Source organism: Aristolochia californica, unplaced genomic scaffold (genome assembly GCF_029961685.1).
Source record: "Aristolochia californica isolate CCGP_79_NKW_82.1479 unplaced genomic scaffold, dmAriCali1.0.hap1 SCAF_12, whole genome shotgun sequence".
NCBI classification, from domain to species: Eukaryota; Viridiplantae; Streptophyta; class Magnoliopsida; order Piperales; family Aristolochiaceae; genus Aristolochia; species Aristolochia californica.
Genome location: NW_027181793.1, coordinates 16,673,237 through 16,697,327, shown reverse-complemented (window position 1 = coordinate 16,697,327; position 24,091 = coordinate 16,673,237). Strand labels below are relative to the sequence as shown.

The 24,091-nt window shown below is 37.0% G+C and overlaps 1 protein-coding gene across 5 annotated transcripts; it reads right to left on the bottom strand.

Annotated features, from left to right (window-relative positions):
• Window positions 1–459: 459 nt before the first annotated feature.
• On the bottom strand, window positions 460–7,024 carry LOC137946359 (uncharacterized). Of its 5 annotated transcripts, none has more exons than XR_011111071.1 (11): window positions 6,721–7,024; window positions 6,486–6,524; window positions 6,096–6,219; window positions 5,538–5,599; window positions 5,336–5,403; window positions 5,106–5,155; window positions 4,199–4,268; window positions 3,740–3,863; window positions 3,035–3,151; window positions 2,777–2,927; window positions 460–586 (listed from the first exon to the last, which is right to left on the bottom strand). XR_011111071.1 is itself a non-coding variant. In XM_068792623.1 (11 exons), the coding sequence occupies exons 1-10, from the start codon at window positions 7,003–7,005 to the stop codon at window positions 2,832–2,834; spliced, it is 1,035 nt and encodes a 344-aa protein (XP_068648724.1). In that variant the 5' UTR covers window positions 7,006–7,024; the 3' UTR covers window positions 460–586; window positions 2,823–2,831. The 5 variants fall into 5 exon arrangements, 4 of the variants coding, with proteins under 4 accessions (XP_068648724.1, XP_068648723.1, XP_068648725.1 ...); XM_068792623.1 differs by having other exon boundaries at window positions 2,823–2,927; XM_068792622.1 differs by lacking the exon at window positions 460–586 and having other exon boundaries at window positions 1,608–2,927.
• Between the last annotated feature and the right edge of the window lie 17,067 nt (window positions 7,025–24,091).

The window sequence follows — 24,091 nt, the reverse complement described above, 5'->3', positions numbered from 1 at the left end:
ACGATAACACCTTAACCGAGGGAACTTAAAAGCATTGCTCTGGTACCATGTTATTTTTTGGATCCCATGGTTATTAGATTAGGCCAAGATAATCAAAGAGGAGAAGAATCGAAGGAGAAAAAGAAGAGAGACGAGAGAAAAAGAGAAGAGAGAGGGGCGGCTTACTTGAGAGAAGAGAAGTGGATGTTGGGGAATGAGAGGATTAGGATTGTGAGAGCTTCACCCTAATCCTCCCCCTTAAGTTTTATTTATAAGTATAAAAAAGTAACAATTACATCAATACTCTGTACCCTCAATAGGGTGGAATAAAGACAAGAAATAAAGAATTTTTACATCAATGCTAGTAGGGACAAAATAATGGAGACTAACATGATATTACCATTGATCTAACACACAGTTGCATAATCCATTCATATGTACATGATTAAGTTATAATTTTATTATTATTATGGTGTTTTTATCGTTTTACTAACTGTAATGCTAGAATATGTACACAAGAACAAGCATTAAACAAACGAAAAATTACAAACTTTATGAATCCTGAATGTTAAACCTTCTTCATTGTCAAACTGTAATATTATTTTCCCTGCCACAAAGAAACGTATTTATCAGCAATCTGATTTTGCTGCTGCACATGAATCTTAAAACAATATCAACCTGTAACCACATTGACAAAATGAAAGCATGACTCTGTAAACTTTTGGCATAATCACATTTTGTCGCCTTTGCCAATATTATAGTTTATGTTTCTGGAAAGGATTTGGAGTTCTAAACCACCAAAGAGGTGGTCTTGAAAACCCTCATCAAAAAATATTAATTTGGGTTAGTGTGCCTCAAGTTGCTTTTGAAAAAATTCAATCTCTAGTCAACAATGATTCCAAAGTTTGTAACCGTGGGAAAACTTTCCAAAAGCCATAACTTTTTTGATATGTGTGGAATTTCATTTTGGTTCTCCAATAATTAAAAGAGGATTCAATATAGAAGAGGTAAATGAAGGATAGAGAAAAAAATAAAATAGAAGGGTTGGTCGTCCCCTTCGAACAAAGGAAGGAGGGTGGCTTTCCTTGGGTGGGGGGGGGGGGGGGGGGGGGGGTGGGGGGGGGGTGGGTGTAAGTTTATGACTAATTTTTAAATTCTACTTCAATTAATACAATCCAAATAAAAATGCAACAAATATCAACGGAGCAACTTATAATAGTTCACAATCTTCTCTATGAATAGCTAATTCACTATGCTTAGCAGCCAAATGATATTTGCAGTAGCATACCACAAACGTCAAATTACAACACTTACCTGTACTTGGATTTATAGTCAACAACAACTAGACACACGCTTAGATCCACATAAGGATTTTCAACTACCAACAGCTTACCTGTTTAATTGATTGATTTACAAATTGTATGGATTTCCTGTTTTATAATAGTAGCTCAAAAAGCCTCTAAGTCAGTAGATATTACAATATCAAAGCACAAATAAACACACTAGTCCTAGGTGATTCTACCACAACAATAATAACTCAAATTTAATCTCAAATAAAATTTTAAGTATAAAATCAATGAGATTTAAAAACTTAGGCACTCAATTTAGAAAGCTGTGAAAGACCTCAATTTAGAGTCTAATTTGAAAGACTAATAGCCAAAATGTAAGCTAAACTTAGTTAGAAATTTCAAAGTGTGAAGAACAAAGTCGAACAAATAAAACTCTAGGTATAATGAATATATTATTCTAGAATCTTATACTCGAGGTATATAATTACTCTAAAAAAACGCTTCCACCTCCCTTAGCAATATTTTTCTTCCCATATGGGTACTGGAATTTAATGTGGATTCAAAAGTACATTTTTAGACTTTAGCTGTTTATTAAAACATTTACTCTCCTCTTTGCTAATCGTCAAGATTATGTCATCCTCAGCTTGCAGATCAGGAAACCTCTCCCACTTCCTTCTATCAACCAATTGACACGGGAAATAATTTCTCTCTTTCGCTTCCATTGATTGATTTCCACTCACACTGAATTTGAACTGGAAAAAGGGGAATATGGAGAGAAAAGCAGAGATGCTGAGCTGTTTGAAGGTGAGGCGGAGGGTAAGCAGGACTTCTTTAATTCTCAGGTGATCAGTTTTGCTCTGTTATTTAACAAGTCTAACAATAGTTGGGCATCCACCTCCTCTTTCTTTCATTTTTATTCAACAATCATTTTATGTAAGGTGATCAAGGGGCAAGATTGCTGCCTCCTCATATTTCAAGGGAAATCTCTGCAATTCCAATAGTGTTTCTCTTTCTTGGTCTCCTTCTTGTAATTTTCTTTTAATTGCTATTTACGGTTATTTTTGCAGCTTTATGCTTTACAACTTGGCTTTTGTATAATTTTTTAGTATTTCAGGTTTTGCCTTCTCCTTTGTGGTCAGTTCTTTTGTTGGGATTTATGATTATCTGGGTACAACAAGGATTTCAAATCTAGGGTTCACAAAGGGGCTGACTGCACAAATAAGCACATAGGGTATATTAATTGCATCCTAAAGCCATAAGGAAATATCTTAAGCAATTAAAATAACTAATATCACTGCAGACATGCATAACAAACACCAATTAAAGCAGAAAATACCTTAGGGATGAATGTTTTTAACAAGAAATTCGTAACCCGAAAAATAAGAACCTCGACTATTTGCAATCTATGACCTTTGTTTATATAACTTTTCATCATTCAAACGATCATAGAGTTTTGTTTACTATGTGCCATATCAAATCTCATGCAATAGCAAATAATAGATGCATACTCAGAAATATATGTAGCCAACAAAGAAATGAAGTCCATAGACGAACTTGGGGAAGCTAGTTGATGATGGAATATGTCTGAAAAAGGTATGATAAAATCTTCTTATGGTTCCCTAGTTCGGTACTTGTGTTGGGATCAACAAGATATGGTACCTACAAGAACAAATTGCCTTCTGAAATTAGCCACTCTAATGTCCCATCAATATCAAACATCTCTTACAATCTAGAAAGAAGTAAGACTTTTCTCAATTCAAAGGTACCTCATTTGATCCAGATGTCTGAAGAAGTAGCTCAGAATTTGATGAACCTTCTCCAACATTTCGGAGGATATAAGGGATTTCCAACTCACAGAGGGCCTCCCGAACGATCCGAGCATACTTTTAAAATGAAAAAACAAATAAAAAATTAGCCACAAGACATTCCAGATGTTACAAAAAAAAATATTGATGAAGTCTGCAAATACATTTGAGACTTAAAGATGAATTTTTCAGACACAGCCAAAAAACATATTCACTATATTCAATCAGGTTTGGCATCAGATGGCACCTTTCTCCATGGGGAATCGCCTCATCAGTGCAAAAGGACTCTAAATAGCACGCTGAAAGGATATCATACTTGAGGTATTGTTCATGGATTTCACCATACAAAACCGTAATATGGGTGCATAAATGTTAACATTTTGCATAATCAACAAATTCGTATAAAAAGTCTTTCTTCCTTCATCATGTGATGCTAGGCATCCAATTGATCCAAAATTTCAAACTGAACAACACAACAACTTCACCTTAAACAAGCACCACCGAATGAAATAGAGGTATTGACGGCAGATTAGGCAAAAGGAATTCTAACTTTTTTATGGAAACCTTAAAGATACATAGCTAAGTATGCATAAAATGGAGTGAGTACTCCACCAGTTTCCTGTTCTAAGTCACCATTGCCTGTCTAACAAATACATAACCACTCACCAAGTTATTTTCATATGAGAAAAATTCTAACTTCTGCAAAGGTGGTTCAGGTTTGGCTCTTGGCCATAATGTCATCCCTCGTCCTGCTCTGAGAATAGTGGGGACCCATCCTGTAAAAATCGTGCTATATCAAGGATAACCAGTCAATTACTATTCACTTCTTTAAAAGAAGAAAAGAAATGACAGATTATTATCTTAGCTCTAATGCTCAGTGCACAATAAACTGAGTTATGCTAACCATAAATAAATCAGTCTTCCTATAAACCCTGCAAAACCATAAAGCAATACCTAGATTGAGCACTGACATTAGTTTGGTTAACAGTACATTCTTTATCTAAAACCAAAAGAAACTTCAACATGAAATCATACTGACAAATGCAGATGCAACATTCTCTAAATAGGTATTCATAGATTAAAAATAATGCAATTATACCACCCAGTAGATAAACGAGACTATACCTTTCCAAAAGCCCAAAAGAAGGTTTCCTGCCATGACCATATTGATAGAACAAGTACTTCACAATCTCCCCTGTACATAGAAAAGAGGGTTAGAAAAGACATCCCCTTCACAAAATGAAAACTAGAATTGCTAAAGAGAAAATAAGACAAGATTAGTTTCTTCAAAGGTAACAAGTTTAAGCAGTACTCTACCTAAATAATGATGACTGTCACTTTATTGAGGCAACATCAAATATTTCTTCTAAAGCAAATAGGTAATGCATGCAACGGATCTATGTACTGATAAGCTGTTTCGTGGCCTCTTTAAATATTTTCTTGTTGTTTTCAGGACTCCATCATTTCTGAACTTGAAGGACATGTGTGATGTAGGAGTGGAAGAAGAAGCAGAGAAGAAAGAAGAAGAAAAAGAAGAGCACGAGAGAAGAAGAAGAAAAGAAGAGGACGGCTAGAGAGGAGAAAGAGGGAACACGTAGAGGAGAAGGAAGGGAGAGATTAGGGCTGTGTTTAATGAACTAATCCTCCCCCTTAAGCTTTATTTATAGTGGTAAAGAATACATCAATTACAAGTATACCCTTCACCCTAATAGGTGTGAATAAGGGTAAAAACTAAAAAGGTTATAACAATAATGCCATTTAAGCTTGACTATATCTTCCAACATTTCTTAAAAAATAAGACTGTCGAGAAGTGTTCTAAATATTATAAACCAGAGAAAAGATAAAGATGGTACAATCAGCAACCTAAAACTTTTATTCAGTAGTAGAAGAAAGGAATATGGAATAATACCTAGAGTTGATATGAATGGAAGGTACTGATGCTAGAAGAAAGTGAAATAAACAGAAGACTTATCTGTAACATGGAAAATGAGCAACATTTGCAAAGTAACAAACTTATAGCACATAGACTCACCACTTTCATACATTGATCTACCAGTATTTGAGTCCACCAGAAAGGGGAACCTGATAAGTCCACAGTGATTGAAAAAAAACAAAAATTAAATATATCCTTCAGATACATGTAAAAGCAATTGGGTGTTAGTAGGCCATTATTTAAACTGGGAGATTATGGAGCCTCCGCAGCTCTGTCTATGGTGGGCTAATTTAATAAATCTATGGATAACATCAAAAAAAAGTATTTACTGTTCTTTGCCTCCAATGTTTCTGACTATTTCTCTATGTCTTAAGGATCCTTTTGGGCAAGGATAAACCTGCAAAACAAGCAAGCTAACAACTGGATCAAGATTAACAATTTGAATATAAAAGCGAGAAAAGAGAAATACAATCACAATGAATTCAAGAACAAGAATGCTCGAGATGAATTTGTTTTCATGATATCTCTTACTTCAACAGAAAGATCCAGCTCGGTCATGGCCTCCCGAACTCTCCTGCAAAAAGGACATGCTTCTGTTGGAAGATGAGTTTAGATTCCCCACTAGATAATCTTAAGACACAAAAAGACAGACTGCATTCATAAAAGTCTACAATTTGGATTACATTAAGTTTACAAGTTATAGAAACCGAGCCTGTCTGTTAAATGCCGCCTTATTCTCTTATTTATCAAGAGCATATCACACATCAAAAAGTATATATATCGTCTTATTTATTTCAGGTTTTGGTGATTTCCTCATTGTTAGAATGAAATAAACCACTCAACCTGAATCTGGACATAAAAATCCATGCAAGCACCCTGGTCATGTTGAGAAGTCATTGACAATACCAGCTAGTTTTCCTCATTTCTTATTGATGGAAATAGCTAAACGCAAAAGGCCGTTTTTTTTGTTTTTTTTTTTTTACCAAGGCATTAAAAACACTACAGGGAACGGATGCTTAATAGCTACCAGTAACAGGTCTCTAGAAAGTAAAGATTGTCATATATCAAAAACTGGAGGAAGAAACTCGCCAAATTCATAGAGTTGCAAGCACGTAGAATAATTTTCTGCAGCACTTTGGGTACGTGAACTTTCTAATAGTGATTTTGATCCCCATGGAAGTCTTGCCAGCGAAGATAATGAAGATGTAACAATCTGTGCAGGAAAAAAAAAGCGAACCATCAACCAAAGTTATTAGAAGCCAATATCTTAAGCTCTTAGTCTACAGGCAATAGATCGGCGTTGTCATATGTTTTGCTGGCATAGCGAACAATTGGCTGATCAGTAAACAGGTTTTCCGGATTTTCAATTTCAATTTGTACAAGTTAATTTCTAGGTTCATTGCTGTATTCGGATGCCTGCACCATTTCTAAGTGGGCATCTCTCGACAATCAAGTTAGCATAATAATGTATTCGTTTACCTCCAACATGTCATTACGCTCCCCAGAAGGGTCCCCTCCCTGACACACAAAGAGGACACAATTAAATGGAGTAACAGCATTAATCTCGACAAGGAACGGAAATTATGATCGAAAAAACTTGGTACCAGGACGTGATGAATGAGCTAAAAGAAAAGCCATAAAATGACGAAAGACAGTGAAAGAACAAAATCAGAGCAAAAAGTTGCTAACAAATTCCGTAAAGTGGAAGTCTCACTCCAACTAATTTGAGCAGAGGACAGAGAAACGACAAGAAACTGCTTGATGAGTTCCCGGCATCCGCAGGGACAGCAGTGATTCGGTCAGCATCCATCTCTGATTTCGCCATCTTTGCATGAGTTTTGATTTTGCAAGTGGCCGACTTCCCATTTTTCCCCAACCTCCAAGTCCCAAACGAGGAATTTGAGTTCGAGCAAGAAGCACTAAAAGCAGCGTACCGGTAATTAACTAAAGAGGATTCAGAAGAATATAGTAAAGGTAACGAGCTTGGCGTAGATAACATAATGGAACCAGCGGCCCTCGCCCTCGACCTGCACTGCTGACGAAACACGTCATCCACGCTCAGGTCTCAACATATATGAATGCAAAACCAATAACCGGCAGCCAAGTGTATCGCCCGCGTGATGCCCCATTTGTGCCACGGTCCGTTTAACCCTCACGTTACTCTTGCATGTCTTTCTCATATACAAAAATGTGTTGAATCCATTGATCTCTTAACACTCTTTTGAAATATAAGCCTCCCCTTCCCTATCTTCTCACTCATGAGTAGGAATATGACAAAAGAACAAGATGCACAAATTAAAGTAGTGCATCTAAGGATGCTTATGATTTGCGGAGGGAAGCTTGAGTTATTATCATGTTGATTACTAGAACTAATTGAGGCATAAGCGCCAATAAGCAATATAAATTAGTGCAACTAGAGTTGTCATCCAACATTTTAGAGAGAAGCAATGCAAGAACCCGACTTCTCTCTACTTTCAAATAAATGCTAAAGAACAAATAACAAATATTTTTTGAGCAAATGTGAAATTATTGTCGATTAAGGCTATTTTGGCAACATTGTATATTTTGACTCCACATATAAAACAAATGACGATGAGAGGCCATTTGCACCATTTCTAGGGGTAATCATCAAAATCAAACCACAATGTTTAATAGTACATTACTATACGAGACAAACGATAGATTCATTCAGTTGGTTGTTTAAAATGTTTCTTCAAGATTTGTCTCACATGAAACCAAAAAACATTCTAAGTATGAAAATGAGGAGGTTTTTATTAAATACTTGTGATGATATACTTAATGTCAAAGATAACCCAAGTGGTCATGGTCTATGGAAGACACATATTTTGTAAAATTATGAAAAAACACATAGCAAAGTGAAAGTTTCTATGCATTTATGAGGAGATACTTGAACTCAAAACTTGGCCCCATTCGGTTCCTCGAACAATTTTAAAGGTTGATACAAGATTGTCATCACAACGAGCTACAAATTTATTGACAATATATTGATGTTGTCTACACCTTGTTTGTTGTTCAAATAGAAAGATAATATATATAGGGAAATGAATGGTATATAAATGGAACAAATAAGCTATTCATACTATTCCTTGATACTCAATAAAAAATTTGATTAATATGTTGTTTATTTTACTTATTTATGCGATGGTAGAACGGGTAATCAGGAAAGTGAATGAAATAAAACAAAAAATGACCTAAATTTATAAGATCATAAAGAGTACAAAAGTCAAATTATTATATGTACAAAAGCCCAAGAACAATGTCGTTCAAATTTATAAAAAAATCCTTAAAAATCCTTAAAAGATATTTTACTTCAAACATAAATTCTACACAAATAAAAATTTAACAAATTACACTTATATATAATCAAGTAATAGGTTAATAAGGTATGGAATAATCCTTACCCTTTTTGTTTCATTTAATTAATGGTAAACAAGTAATCAATTCAAATTACATGAATACCTAATCCGTGAAGAATTTTTGTTCCATTTTCATTCCATTTACTAAAATCATAAAAAAAAATAGATAAATAGGTAAAATTGATACCTCTAATAGTATACCGATGTTGTCTCTAACCTTTATTTCTCTTAAAGCATTATATGGGTTGAGAAATTTTTATGCAAAAACAAAATTGAAGATGAAAGGAACAAAAAATACAAACCAATTTTACGTGGTTCAATTCTAGGAGCCTAATTCACGGACGAAAAGAGAGAAGGAGACATTTTATTGAATTATAATAAAATTTAAAATTAATACAAGCCTATTTATAGGCTAATGAAGGATTATTTGATTCCTTAATTAAGGATTCGAATTTCCTTAATTTAAGAAAAATATCAATCAAGATTTTATTTTAATTTTAGGAAATCATGACAAATCAATCTCTTGATTGATTTGTCATTAATTTCCTAAATTATTACTCAATTTAATTTCTAATTTTAAAAAATAATAATTTAATTTGTCTCTTAATATTCCCCCTCAAGTTGTATTGGTGATAAGAGGAAATACAATTTGCTATCTTGCAGGATAAAACCTTCATCTTTTGAAGGGGACTTTCTTTGTGCTTGGCTTCGTTGATGGCAATGAAGCGTCATATGGGATGGAGAAAATCTAGATGAGATGGTAATGACTATGGAGAGGGTCATCCAACTAGGGGTGGCATCGAATCGAGCCGGTTCCTAAGCAGCTCGAGCTCGGCTCAGTTCAATTCGATTTATCTGGTTCGAGATCCAAATAAGGCTCGTTTGAGTTAAGGATCTCGAAAGCTCGTGAACCGGCTCGTTAACGGGCTCGAGAGTCGGGACCGGCACAGCAGGAGCGTAGGGGGGGTGTTATTCCCACCCAGGCGGAAAACCAAAGAACCCTAAGTTAAAGGGATAAATAATTTATTCCCCCCCTCCCCCTACCCTCCCGAAGATGATTTTGCATGTGAGAAATCTCAAACAAGTGAAAAAAAAACTCTTTATTAAACTCCGGATGTCCCTTCCTCATGGTTCTTGAAGAAATTGAAAATACATTTTAGTAGAAATACGTTTCTAAGGACTTTTAGTGGTTTTTTCAAGAAATGTTGAAAAAACATTTTTAGTAGAAATATGTTTTTATTATTAATTTTTATTTATTTCCCTATAAGAGGTAATAAGAGGTGCATTTAACTTTCCTAAAAAAATTTAAAATATTTCTTGTAATTTTCATGTAAGTCACTAATACTAATAGGATTTTATTTAAAGGTTTTTTTGGAAATATGTATCCTAGGAAAAGCTATTCTAGGTTTTCCTAGAATATAAATTTTCACCTAGGGACACTAAGGAGGCCATAGTAAATTTATGGCCAGATTCAAAAATTACAAAATAAGCTAGACAACATTTTGGGTAGAAAAGATTAATATTGGTGCGTTCTAATCCATTACCAAGATTCAATCCCGAACTTCCCCTATCATTCATTTTTTAAACTGTATGCATAATTTTATATATAATTTATTTGACATATATTTTATGTAGAGTATTAAATATAGGTTAAACTCGAACTCAGCTAGAGCTCAAACTCAAACTCGGCTAGAGCTCGAGCTCGAACTCAAACTAGAACTCGGTTAAAATTATTAGGCTCCAACTCGATTACAATTTTGGGCTCGAGGCTAGGATCGGCTCAAGCTCGAGTTCAAAATATTTAAATCAATCTCGGCTCGAACAGAGGAAGGTTCGGGCTCAGCTGTATTCGATGCCACCCTTAAGTCCAATTTTAAGTAGAGGTAATGCCCAATTTTATGTAAAATGGCTACCCTTTTTTATGTAAAATGTATGCATAATTTTATATACAATTTATTTGACATATATTATTTTTGGAGTTCGAACTCGAGACACGTATTTTTTGAAAAGTTTTAAATGAATGTTGGAGATCGAGCTTGGTTAAAATTATTGGGCTTGAGCTTGATAACAATTTTAGGCTCGAGGCTGGGCTCGGTTTGAGCTCGAGTTTGAAATATTTAAATCAAGCTCGGCTCGAACATAGGCAGGTTCGGGCTCGGCTCGGCTCGATGCCACCCCTACATCCGACTAGCACATCCTAAATTCATCCTGCAATAAAAAAAAAATTATACAAGCAAATAATGTGATAAAAATGAGATGACATAGTGGTTGATGGTGTATGAAAAAAATATATTAATATGATATTTGAAAACAATTTATGATATGAGACTGTATTCGTCACAAGACCCCTATTCATGATACCAAAAAGAAAAAAAAACATCTCCCTAGTGATTCAATAAATAAATCCCTTCTCAATTATTCTCTCTTTTTAAAAACAATAAATATAGTATTTTAAAAAAATAACGGTGAAAATTGTTGACCATAGGTTGACTCTCATATTATTTTTTTATGATAACAAAACTTAATTGAGCTAATAACTTCCAAATCTTGTGTTTCAGATAATTAACCTTCAAGTGTATCTCAAGGTTTAAAGCATCAAAACCAAAATGAAGAACACCTCTTGAAGATGCACCCACAAGGAAGAAGTCAACGCGAAGACTCAAGTTCAAGCTTCAATAAACGAATAGTTAAACTCAGTAAATTTATGTAAGAAAGAATCTTAACTCTTATCCCTTTAAGTACTTGTGAAGATCAGAGTTTTAGGACGTTAAATTGCATATAGACATATTTAGAATCACTATACATATCATTAAGAAACATGTTAAAGTACTTAGAGAGAAATACTTGTAGATTTAGGATCCTATTTAGTGAATAATAAATGAACTAGATTAAGGTAAAGAGAGTAGCAAGAGTGAGAGAGAAAGAAGAGGTAATCGGGCGAGAAGAGAAGGAGAAGAAAAAGAGAAGAAAGATTGGCTAGGAGAGAGAGAGAGTGAGAGAAGGAGCAAAGGAGGATTAGGTTTAGCTGGCGTGCCTAATCCTCCCCCTCAATGCATATTTATTGTTGATTTTCATATGATTGGCATCCAGCAGTGACGATCCAGTAGCATGATAACAACGAGTATTATGGGAAATCAACCAACGCAGTCTAGAAGATAATAACAGCTTATCAAAAACTGAAACACAAGCAGAACTGAATCATCATCATAAACTCTTCCAGCGCAAAAGTGAAGCAATGGAAATGAAATATTTAAAACGGAAAAAGGAGGTGGCGATCTGACTTTAGTATCGCTAGGCAAGGATTCTTCCTTTCCAAGGGATAAGAACTCAAAAAAAAAAAAAATCTACCATTTATTCTTCCTTCTGTCAGTGATATAAGCTAACTCCAGACTTTCCAGTTTCAACATCAAAAATGGAAAACCCATTGGAATACGAAGATTAGCACTTCATTTTCTTTCACAGAGCCTTCATCCAGATAACTGCCATGTGAAGATTCCATCACTACCGAGGTTACTATTACGGTCCTGGATCTGACACAGCGATTCGTAGGGAGGAAGAAGAGAAATATGAAAATCAAGCCGAAGGGAAGCTTGAAAACCCTAAGTTCTTTGAGGAAAACGCACACCCTCGAGCAGAACTCAAAATCCTTGTTTACACTAAATCAATACTTGATTTTTCTCATTACTCATACCCCTTAAATAGGGTTCACCCTTACAAGGTTCAAGATAAAATATTAAAAAAATACCCTTGTAGATAAAATATTATAAAAATGCCCCTATAGTAATTAATTATTTAATTGAAATAAAATAAATTAAATTAAATAAAAATAATTAATTAGACTCTAACCCCCCCCCGGGAGAAAGAGTTTGTCCTAAAGCTCGAAGGTAGGATCTACTTGCCGATGTCTCCACCTGTTCCCAAGTAGCATCCGTTGTATATGTGGTAGCCCTCTGGATGACAAAACTGGTTCATTCCAACTGAGAAGCAATTTTTTCTTTGCCGACACTACCATCATCACTTGTTGTAGCACACCCCAATACGAATAAGCAACCAAACAACAAGTTGAACTATCACCTGCTTAAAACTGGCAACTTCTGCTTAAAACTGGCAACTTCTGCTTCGACATTAACAACCCTTGTGTGATCTGCCCCAACAGTTGCCTCATGGGCAAAATGCAGCATGTCCCCAACCAAAGAATGTTGGAGGTTTTACTTGGCAACAACAATGTTGTGGGAATTGGGCTGAGAAGTCCTCCCATATCAATTTGCACCATTGCAAACTTGTACCCAACACTGGGCTGAATCCCTCTGATCGTGCCAACACAAATCTTGTAGGCTACATTACCCCCAAGAATTGGTGGATATCTGCATAACCCATGTGCTGCAAAAATAGTAGGTTCTTCTAAGGATCCCTGACTATCCAAACCCAGAACTAACGCTTTCAAAAACTAAAAAAAAAAATTGGAGCATCTCCTCAATTACAGCCAAAGAGTTATCTAGATTTTCAGAAATTAACATCACCTATTTCATTTTACAAGGCCACAGTTGTCAACATTGGTTGTCTAGTAGCAATGTCTGTTGCACTGCCACAACAACATTGTGGCCTTGGCTGTCTAGTCGCACTGTGTTCTACACTGGCACACCATACATCATTTGGTGGAAGAATCCACGAGCCTCTCCCAAATAGAAAACATCATGGAAAACAGGAACTGCATTGTGAAGATTTATGGTTGGGTGAGCAATTCCATAGGGTAGTGCCACAACAGCAAATATTTCTCCCACTACCCCAAAGCGATGGCTAGTAGCACCCTTTTTGAAAACAATGCCAAAGCCCCTGAACTATCATGCTTCACAATTACCCCTATTATTGCATTGGATGCAACCACATCAGGCAGTGTAAATGATGTGGCTTGAGCATTGACAGAATCCACTTTATTCGGATGAAGGGCACACTGTTGTAGCATAGTAATCATAACCAAAATTGCCCCCCTCCCATCAATATGTGGCTAAGTAATGTTATGAGCGTCACTTGACATTTCATAACCACTAATTTCAGCATAAAAACTGACTTCACGTTCTTGTGCATGTTTAAGATCCTCCAACACCCTTACACCAGAACATTCACCTATTACAAAGCCATCTCGAGCAGAGTCAAGTGGTCTAGAAGGTACATGGTGATACTTTGAAGGTAATGTTTTGGACGTGTGCCTGGTTTTGTAGAAATGAACCCATTTGGTAGCCTCAAGAGCTTTAAGAATGGAACTTGCAGCCATCATTTTGTTGAAGAACCCATGTGCTGCAAAACCAGCAACTTCCTCCTGTCTCCCCTCCACATCCATAGGTGAAGGAAATGCAGTGCCACCAACAGTCCTTTGTTCAACTAGAGGACCCAAGTTTGCACTGTTGACATTAAGTGAGTTGTTCCAAAAAGAAGAAGAACACCTACTGCAGCAAAATTCTTCTCTCAGGTTGCATTTGCTAATGAGTGACACCTTTCTTTACTGCAACAGCATTAGCACTACTGAACAACAGAACTGGTATATCATGTTGAAAAATGTGGTGCAATATTGTTTTGTGCACCGTTAAAATAACTCTGTATAATCCGGCAATGCATCGGATTGAGATGGAACAATACGTGGAACTTCAGCATAATCCATGTGTTGGTGCAGGCTGTCCTAGTTTTTCTTTTAATCTTGGTGTAGTAGCCTACATAACCTACTGAGACTAGATTTTTTGTCTGAGATCCATCAGGTTCATTCCAGCTCCATCGGTTTCATTAATACTAGCATAACCTCCAATAACAAGAGATACCATGAAGGAACTAACAAGAGAAATTTGTTCTGTTGCATTATATACATCTGACTGCTTTTCAAATATCTTCCCGATTTGTAGACCACTAAATTTTCCATATGCACTAGACCCAGTAAGTTGAGACAATGCTAACGCACCCCCAACAGTTCTCTCCATCTCTCGGCACTGTGAAGTGGTACTTCTGTCCATCCATATAGGTGACTCTTCGGTAGAAAAAGCATCACTCAACTGGGTTAAAAGAGGCTTTTCTAGGTTTAAAGAACTCAATGTAGTGGAACTTCATTTCTTCCAATAAACACTTCCATGTTGTTGCCCTAAATATGGACCTAGCAGTTTTATTTTTTCCAACTTGTGTTCATAGATCTTAACAACAGTAATCACTGTAGCATGTACCGGATTCTCATGACCTATAGCTTCACCCTGCGATTCATTTTTATTTTCTACATATTCTAGGTGTTACTCATCTACATCACTTCTAATAGGGTTTTTTTTTTTTTTTTCTGTTGAGCCCATTTATGCATTGCCACAACAACAACAAATTTAAAATTGGAAGTGTCTCTCCTGTTCAACCTAAGTTTGCAACAACATTAGAAATTTGAAATTTTGTCAGATTGTTCAACCCAACAATCTCTCCAAGTTTTCCCACTTTGGCTACCTTATCATTTTCAGAACTCCCACCCCCAAATTTCGTCTTCCACTATGGTTCCTTTTCTCTCGTCACCCTTTCTCCCATGTTCTCATTACAATGTCGGTTGCCAGGATGAGGGACCCTGACGGCTATTTGAAGCGTTGGGGAAAAATCTTCTTCGGGTAGTGATTTTGGGGTGCCAATGTCTGCCGACAAAGCTTTCCCGCCTCAGCCCTTACCGACGTCCCCAATTTGATGTCCAGGCGTTGGACAGCGTTGCTGGAATTCCTTTGGATTTTTTGACCTGTGGCCTTTCTTCTCGTTTGAGACTGCGTCTCGAGCGAGTTTAGGTGGTATGACCTTCCTCTCTGCGGCCTTGGCAAGATGCATCTCGATTGCGGCCCATTCCTCCGACATTTTAATGGAAGATTGACGCATCTCTTGTTGCATCTCACATATTAGGGTGCGCACATCTTGATACATCATACTTGCTGTTGTGCACAAATCCTAGAGTATGGCAAGTATTTACTCTCGGGTTAAAGAATCCATCATTGTTTTCCCGTTTTGATACCAGTTGTTATGGTCCCTGATCTGACACAACAATTTGTACAAAGGAAGAAGAGAGACGAAAATCACGCCGAAGGGAAGTTTGAAAACGCTAGGTTCTTTGAGGAGAACGCACACCCCTGAGTAGAACTCAAAACCCTTGTTTACGCTAAATCAATACTTTTTTTTTCTCATTACTCTTACCCCTTAATTAGGGTTCACCCTTACAAGGTTCAAGATAAAATATCACAAAAATGCCCCTATAGATAAAAATATTACCAAAATGCCCCTATAGATAAAATATTACAAAAATGCCCATGTGCCCAATTAATTATTTAACTGAAATAAAATAAAATAAATAAATAAAAATAATTAATTAGACTCTAAATAACTTAATAATGTTATTGCGTGCATAACAATTACCTTGGTCGACGCTTACCACTCATGGTGAGAAAAGCGTCGAGGAATCAATCGTATAGCTAGAGATGTTCTCTATGATATTGAATTTTTCCAGACATCTAATTTATAGCATTGACGTGGCTGCATGTGCAGAGGGTAAATATGCGTATTCGGATTTGAATGGCTACCTTGTTTCTCTGATCTCCCCTATTTGCACGGTGACCAGAAGCTCTTTGTGCTGAAGTATATTGGTTTGCTGGGGATTTTGAGGGGAATAGAGCAAGCACTGGACTGGACTCACATCGCCAGGTAGTGGAATAAAATGAGTAGTAATAAAAAATGCAGTTCTAGTAACTAAGAAAATTGAATCATTAATATGAGAAAAAAAAAAAAAAAAGGTTTTGGAATCTTGAAAACCATACTTGTGAGTCCTAAAAATCAATACTCTGATACCATGTTGATTTTCAGGACTCCATGGATTTAGCTCATGGAGAAAAAGAGAGAGACACTAAGAGAAAACAAGAGGAAAAAGAGGTTATGGACGTAATCCAAGCCCTTCCCCATAATGTATATTTATAGGTATCAAAACTACCAATATTACATATACACTCTTCACCCTAATAAGAGTGAATAAGAGACAAAAATTTAAACTAATTACATTAGTGTCACCCTAATTACATCATATCTTCCAACGTTTATAATAATAAGAAGAGCTACAATTACATCATTACCCTAACCGAGAGAAATGGAAAAAAAACAAAGAATAAGTTACATCATGCCACTATAATATGATTCTATCTTCTAACACTCCTCCTCAAGCCAAGGGAGAGAAAACATCACAAATACCCAGCTTGCCGCATATAGTAGTTTGAATCTTGGAAGTGATTGATTTCGTACGAATCTTAGCCACCTGCTTTTCATATGAAAAATGTCTGAGAGTGGCAATCTACCTCAATGTGTGTTGTTCTCTCGTGGAAGACTAGATTTGAAAAGATATGAATGGCCACCTGGTTGTCACAGCTAGGGGTGGCATCGAGCTGAGCTGAGCCCGAACTTGCCTATGTTCGAGTCGAGCTTGATTTAAATATTTCAAACTCGAGCTCGAGCTGAGCCTAGCCTAGGCTCGAGCCTAAAATTTCTATCGAGCTCGAGCCTAATAATTTTAATCGAGTTTGAGTCGAGCTCGAGCCGAACTCAAGATTCAACATTCATTTAAAACTTTTCAAAAAATACATGTCTCGAGTTCGTGCACCAACATACATTTAAAATTTTTCAAAAAATACATGTCAAATAAATTGTTTATAAAATTATGCATACATTTTATATAAATTTGGGAATGACCTCTACTTAAAATTGGGCATAAGGGTGGCATCGAATCCAGCTAAGTCCGAACCTTGTTCAAGCTGAGCTTGATTTAAATATTAGCCGACCCTAGCCTCGTGCCTAATAATTTTAACTGAGTTCGAGCTCGAGCTCTAGTCAAGTTTGAGCTTAACCTACATTTAATACTCTATATAAATATATGTCAAATAAATTGTATATAAAATTATGCATACATTTTAAAAAAAGAATGATAGGGGAGGTTTAGGATTGAATTTCAATAATGGATTAGAATGCACCAATATTAATTTTTTTAACTTCAAATGTTGTCTAGCCTATTTTGCAATTTTTGAATCTGGCCATAAATTTACTATAACCTCCTTAGTGCCCTTGGTTGAAAATTTATATTCTAGGAAAAACTAGAAATGTTTTTCCTATGATACATATTTCTAAAAAAAACCTTTAAATAAAATCCTATTACTATTAGTGACTTATTATAAAATAACAAGAATTATTTTTAAATTTTCTTAGGAAAGTTAAATGGACCTCTTATTGTATCTTCTAGGGAAATAAATAAAAATTAATAATCAATCTAATATATTACTATACTTATCGATAAATTTTTAATCAACTAAAATGTAAAACACAAAATTGCTATGAAAATTGCCTCCTGCTAAAAGTATTACAGCATCGACTATCAAATACTTATTCAAAAAATTTCTATATGGTTTTCTAGCCCATTTTGGCAAGAAAATCATACTTAGAAAATTATATGATTTTTTTAATAAGAATTTTCAATTAGAAAAATGTTTACAAAAAGCATGAGGCACTAAAAGTCCTTAAAAACGTATTTCTACTAAAATGTATTTTCAATTTCTCACCTTAACTTAGGTATCTCAGGTTCTGGTTTTCCGCTGAGACGACGTGGATAGAAGGGGGTTAGCGACGTTGGCGAGGACCTGTCATCGGGGATGACGGCTGCGACGGAGGAGGCTGTGACGGAAGCACCGATGATGGAAATAGAGGCGAAAGCAGACGAGGGGTGGAAGAAATCAGAGGAAGAAATCGAACCGACAACAACAGAGGTGGCCGACGAGCAACTGTCGATAGCGACAGAGGCAGCGACAACAACAGACGAGAGGGGCTCGACGGTGATGAGGGGAGGAAGAATCCCGCCCCCCTCCCCCCTCACTCTCACTCCCACTCCCTTGCTCCCGGTCTCGAGTCAGCCCGTTAACGAGCTGGCTAGCAAGCTTTCGAGTTGAACCTTGATTCGGTCGAACTCGGCTCGTTAATTTATACTAGCTGATCCCGGATCTCGAACCGAGTATACCGAATCAAACTAAACTGAAAATTAGCCAAGTTCGAACCACTCGCGTATAGGCTCGGTTTTGAAGCCACCCCTACGTGTGGCCACCCTCCCACCCAAAAGAAAAGAAAAAACGACTCGCATTTCCTTCCTCCTTCTCTCTCTTCTGCAACTTCTTTGCTCCAATTGGAGATCGTGGATCGAATCATTTCTCATTCTATTTTATTTTTTTATTTTTTAGTGCCCTTCTTATCTACTCGTCATTCACTCGTTGGAGGTCGAGCCCTATTTCATGAGCCTTCCCTTCTTTCCCTCCTTCTTTCCTCCCTCCCTCCTTCCTCCCCACACATCTTTTTTTTTTTATCGCTCTTTCATTATTATGACCTCAGAATAAAAATCTATGGTGACATTTGGTTTCTTCAAGTGAAATCACCATTGCCCAAGATGAAGCGAGAGCATCCTAAACGTAGCTATAACCTCAGTGGAGACTTCCCTCCACCTCCTCCCGTGGAGAGCGTCTCTGAAAAAGATAAGATTCTTCCCGATGCTGGCAGCATCGACAAGCTGCTTGCTGCTCTCGGGTATAAGGTTCGGGCCTCCGACATAGCTAACGTCGCTCAGAAGTTCGAACAGCTGGAGATGGTCATGGGTGCCACCCAAGAAGACGGTCTCCTTACTCATCTTGCCTCCGAGGGGAGGCGATGGTGACAGAGGAGACCGACGAGCAATTGTCGATGGCGACAAAGTCGACGACAACAACGGATGGGAGGGGCTCGACAGTGACGAGGGGTGGAAGAATTTTTCCCCCATCGCTCTCGCTCCCGGTCCCGACTCAGCTCATTAACGAGCGGGCTCGTTAGCTTTTGAGCCAAACCTTGATTCGGTTGAGCTCAGCTCGTTAATTTAAATGAGCCGATCTCGGATCTTGAACTCGACTCGAGATCCAGGTATACCGAATCGAACCGAGCAGAAATCGAGCCGAGCTTTAGCCGCTTGCGAGCCTGCTTGATTCGAAGCCACCCCTAGTCACAACGCCATAGAAGCTTCTTTATAGAAACCCAATTCACTAAGAAGGGATCTGATCCATAAAAGCTCACTGATTGCGGGGGCCATAGCTCTGTACTTTGCTTCTGCACTAGATCTCGCAATAATATTCTGCTCCATGTAACCAAATTACCTCGACCTAAGTTACTGTAGCCAGAAGTAGACTTCCTAACATCAGGTGATCCAGCCTAGTTTGCATCCGCAAAACCTTCTATGTTGAAGTAGCCATGATTTTTATAGAGAAGTCCCTTCCCCATAGCTCCTTTTAATTATCTCAATATCCTCTTCAGAGTTTGCCAATGGGTAAGTTGTGGTTTGTGCATATACTGACTCACCACACTTACTATATATGATATATTCGGTCTAGTCATTGTGAGGCAAATAAGTTTTCCCCCATGCCTCTGATATTTACCTATTTCAACATCTTCTCCAGAGCTTGCACATTGCTTTTTGTTAGCATCCATAGGAGTATTTGTTGGTCAACACCACATCATCCATGTGTCCTCAAGTAGATTCTGAACATACTTCTTCTAAGATAATACAATCCCAAGCTTTGACTAGAAGACCGCAATAACCAAAAAATAATTTTAGAAGTCCAAGATCCATTGTTTTAAATTCTTTACATATCATCTCTTTGACCTTTTTTATACTATCGGCATCATTGCCAGTTAAGACAATATAATCCACATAAATTGCAAGTAATAATTTTCCCTTTAAGCTATTTTTGACAAAGACAAAATGATCTACTGAACACCGGCTAAATCCATAACACACCATTGTTTCGCTATACTTGTCAAACTAAACCCAAGGAGATAGTTTGAGGCCATATAAAGACTTCCTCAATCTGCATACTGACTCCCCTTCAACCACAAGACCAGTTGGTTGATGCACATATATATATAATCTTTAATATTCTCATTCAAGAATACATTCGTCACATCCAATTGATATACCGACCAAGAGGAATTAGCAACATGTGATAATAAGATGCGTACAAAGTTTAATTTAGCCATCGGGGAGAAAATCTCCTCATAATCTACTCCATAGCCCTGAGTATACCCATTTGCAATTAGCCGGGCCTTGAGGTGAGAAACAAAATCATTCAAATTGTGATTGATATTGAAAACCCATTTACAACACACGGGTTTCTTGTCGGGAGGAAGTGGAACTAAGGCCTAAGTCTTATTTTCATACAATGCGTTCATTTATTCTTTCATTGTCGCCTTTCATCTTGGATGTCTTTCATCTCCAGATATGACTGTGGAACCAAGATGGAAGAAATAGATGCAAGATATTGACAACATGAAGAAGACAAACGATAGTGAGAAACAAAATTAGATATATGGTGAGAGGTCTAGTGCAAGTCCTAGGTTCCTTCCTAGGCTTCTTCAACAGAGCTATATGCCTAGTATCAAATTGTGGACCAAATATAATAGGAGAAGATGGGCTTACCTCGGAGGGATCCATAAACTCCACAGGTATGGTATCGGCTAATAATTTAGGGGGCTAAAGTAGATCCATATCAAGTGGCACAATAGGCTTCGGAGTTGCCTAAACAAATGAAAGACCCATAGGAGCATCTTTTGAAGAATAAAAAGATGTGTCCTAAAAAAAGGTGATATCCATAGAGACAATTAACTTATGAAGATAAGGATTATAGCAGATAACCTTTTTGGGTACGAGAGTAACCTAAAAAATACACCTAAGAGACATAGGGTCTAGCTTACTCATCTATAGGATGTGACATGAACAAAACATGTGCAACCAAAGACCTTCAAAGAAAGGCAGAAGGGGTCTTCATCCAGAAATAACAACGAGTATGAGGATTTATGGGTAAGCACTGAATATGGTTACCTATTAATAAGAAAACAGGTTGTAAGAATGGCGTGAGTCCAGTAAAGATGGGGCACATTCATAGAGTAGAGCAGGCCATGGGCTACCTCAAGGAGATGTCAATTTTTACTTTTAGTTACTCCATTTTGTTGAGGGGTGTAGGCACAAGATGTTTGATGGATAATGACATTATCCTGTCAAAAGGATTTAAATTCACCCGACATGTACTCTTTGGCATTATCAGAATAAAAGACTTGTATTTTTTTGCCAAACTGAGTGAATGCCATGGCATGAAAGGACTTAAATATTGAAAAAAAATTCAGACCTATCTTTGAATAAAAACAGCCATGTGACTCGAGTGAAGTCATAAAAAAAGGTGACAAAATACTTAACTTGAGAAAAATATTTGAGTCACTCAAGGGTCCCCATACATCCGAGTAAATTAATGAAAAGGGAGTAACTCAAGGAAAATATGTAGTCCTCTAGTGTTAGCTCAACCGATAGACTTCACAGTTTAAACCAGACAGTTTTCAAAAAAGGGAAATGAGTGTTGAAGTGATGCTACTGATAGATGTCCGAACCAGTGGTGTCATAATCTTGCCTCTGTTGTAGAAAAGGAAACCATAGTCACCGGAGGCAAGTCCAAGTAATAAATTTCACCTGAACATGACCTCCACCAATCACCCATTTTGTTGGATCCTTGAAAACACAAGAAGAATTTGAGAAGGTGATAGAGCAATTAAACCATTTTGTTAATTGCCTAGCCAACAAAAAATTTAAGGGGAATTGGGAGACAAATAAGACGTCATTATGTGGAAGAGAGTGTGTAATAGAGGAGGATCCCTTCCCATGAACTTTGGTTTGGGATCCATTGGCTATGGTAACAAACTTGTCTGTTAAACATGGAGACATGAATATAACAAACTCTTATTACCTATAAGATGCTCGAAGGCCCCTGAGTCAATGATCCAGGATGAGGAGGAGCAAGTGGCAAAGATCATACCAGATGCAGTGGTGGCAGCAACAGTAGAAGAAGAGGCAGGAGAAGATACCATCAGAGTCTTCATTATGTGCAATAATTCATAATCTTCATCAGTGACAGTTTTCTTGCCTTTCTGTAACTCGGATTTGTCTTCATTTTTCTCATTACTATTAACCGAGGCCTGGTTGGTAGTGTCCTAGTCTGGTTTGCCATGAAGCTTTCAACAGGTGTCCACTAGATGATTCAGTCCACCATAGTGAGTGCAGACATCATTATCAAATCTCAAATGACCAGAGCCAATTCTACCGCCTCTTGCTCGACATCCTCTATAATTTCTATCGCGCCCTCGGGTAGAAGTTGTACCCCTATTACCTGCGTACATAACAGATGACACCTCATTCTGGGAGGAGGAAGAAGGATCTAGTATCCAAAGTAATGTTGCACGTATGTGATCGAATGATGGAAGTATTGAGGAGGTGAGAAGTTGAGTTTTGGCCAATCCAAGACGTGGCTTGATATTTGTCGAAGAAATAACAATTTCTAAGGCCTCCTGCTGTTTTTCTTGAATCGATATATTAGTGGAGTAGCACTGAGCAATTTTACATTTCTAAATCATTCCTCTGAACCGTGCCAAGTACTCATGCAAAATTTCCCCTTGTTTTGTATTAAACATGTTTTGAAAAACAACATATAGTTTTAGTAGGTTCTCTATACTTGAGTACAACTTGACACATGTATCCCATATCCAATAATAACACCAAGAATCAAGTGAAATCCCTGTTTTTCTCATATGTTCATACATCAAAATCATGCTCTTGTACATGTGAAGCTTGTTGTCACTCCTCATCGCTAAATCAAACACTGCGACAACCATCTCCCTCTCCGATTCAAAAACTTTCAGCACACTCTCCAATCTTCCTCGCCCTTTCACAATGAATCAACATTTTCTCCCACATAGACACATCAAGAAATAGTTGGGAGTTCCTAAAATCCTAAAACACTTGCAAGTAGACACCATTTTACGTCGTGGTGGAAGTCAAAGACACAGACGATGAGAAAATAGTATAATGGAGAAATCAAAGCTGTGGAAGGAGAAATCATATTTGTGGAGTTAGTAACGGAAGGAGAAATCGTGGTGGAGGAGCTCCACAAAATAGTGTTGGAAGAGGAAAGCAGGTTTTGTTGTCATGGAGAGTTGACCATTCCACCATGGAGGCTCAAAGTTGAAATGTAGTTTCATAAATAAGTTGAAACTTCAATATTTTGCTAATTAAAAGTTTTTATTTCGATATTTTCCTAAATTTCTATTAATTTTATTAAACAAGACCAAAACCTAAATAACAAGTCAGTTGATTCAAGCATTTTGCGTTTGGATTAGGGATTCTATTCCCGAACTATGTTAACCTTGTTTTCTCATATATTTTATTAATAAAAATTCTTTCTACACTTTACACCACATTTTCCATTGCACACACTAACACAAAAAAATAATTTAGTTTCACTTTCACTTTCTACTACACGAACCCTCTTTGCCGAACAACATAAATAACTCTATTTTTTTTCTTTGGGTTCAAATTGGACCCATAGTTGCACTACCGATGCATAAATGAATGATCAAATTTTCTTTTCTACCTACTGAACACATTCAAGGGGGGTTAGTGCACAATATAAGTGCAAGGGGAAAGTGGGAGGGAAAGTGAGAGGGAAAGTAAAGTATTTGTTTGTGTTGGTGTGTGCAATGGAAAGTGCAATGTAAAGTACTCGTTTGTGTTAGTGTGTACAATGGAAAGTGCAATGTAAAGTACTTGTTTGTGTTATTATGCACAATGTAAAGTAT

What these genes read in the sequence shown, in the direction of transcription:
- LOC137946359 (XM_068792623.1), bottom strand. Translation starts at nt 7,005, where the DNA reads ATGTTATCTACGCCAAGCTCGTTACCTTTACTATATTCTTCTGAATCC. An exon ending in AGCTGGATCTTTCTGTTGAA is followed by an intron (nt 5,404 to 5,537) that starts GTAAGAGATATC and finishes CTTGTTTTGCAG; the next exon opens with GTTTATCCTTGCCCAAAAGG. An exon ending in TCTCATATGAAAATAACTTG is followed by an intron (nt 3,152 to 3,739) that starts GTGAGTGGTTAT and finishes TCATTTTAAAAG; the next exon opens with TATGCTCGGATCGTTCGGGA.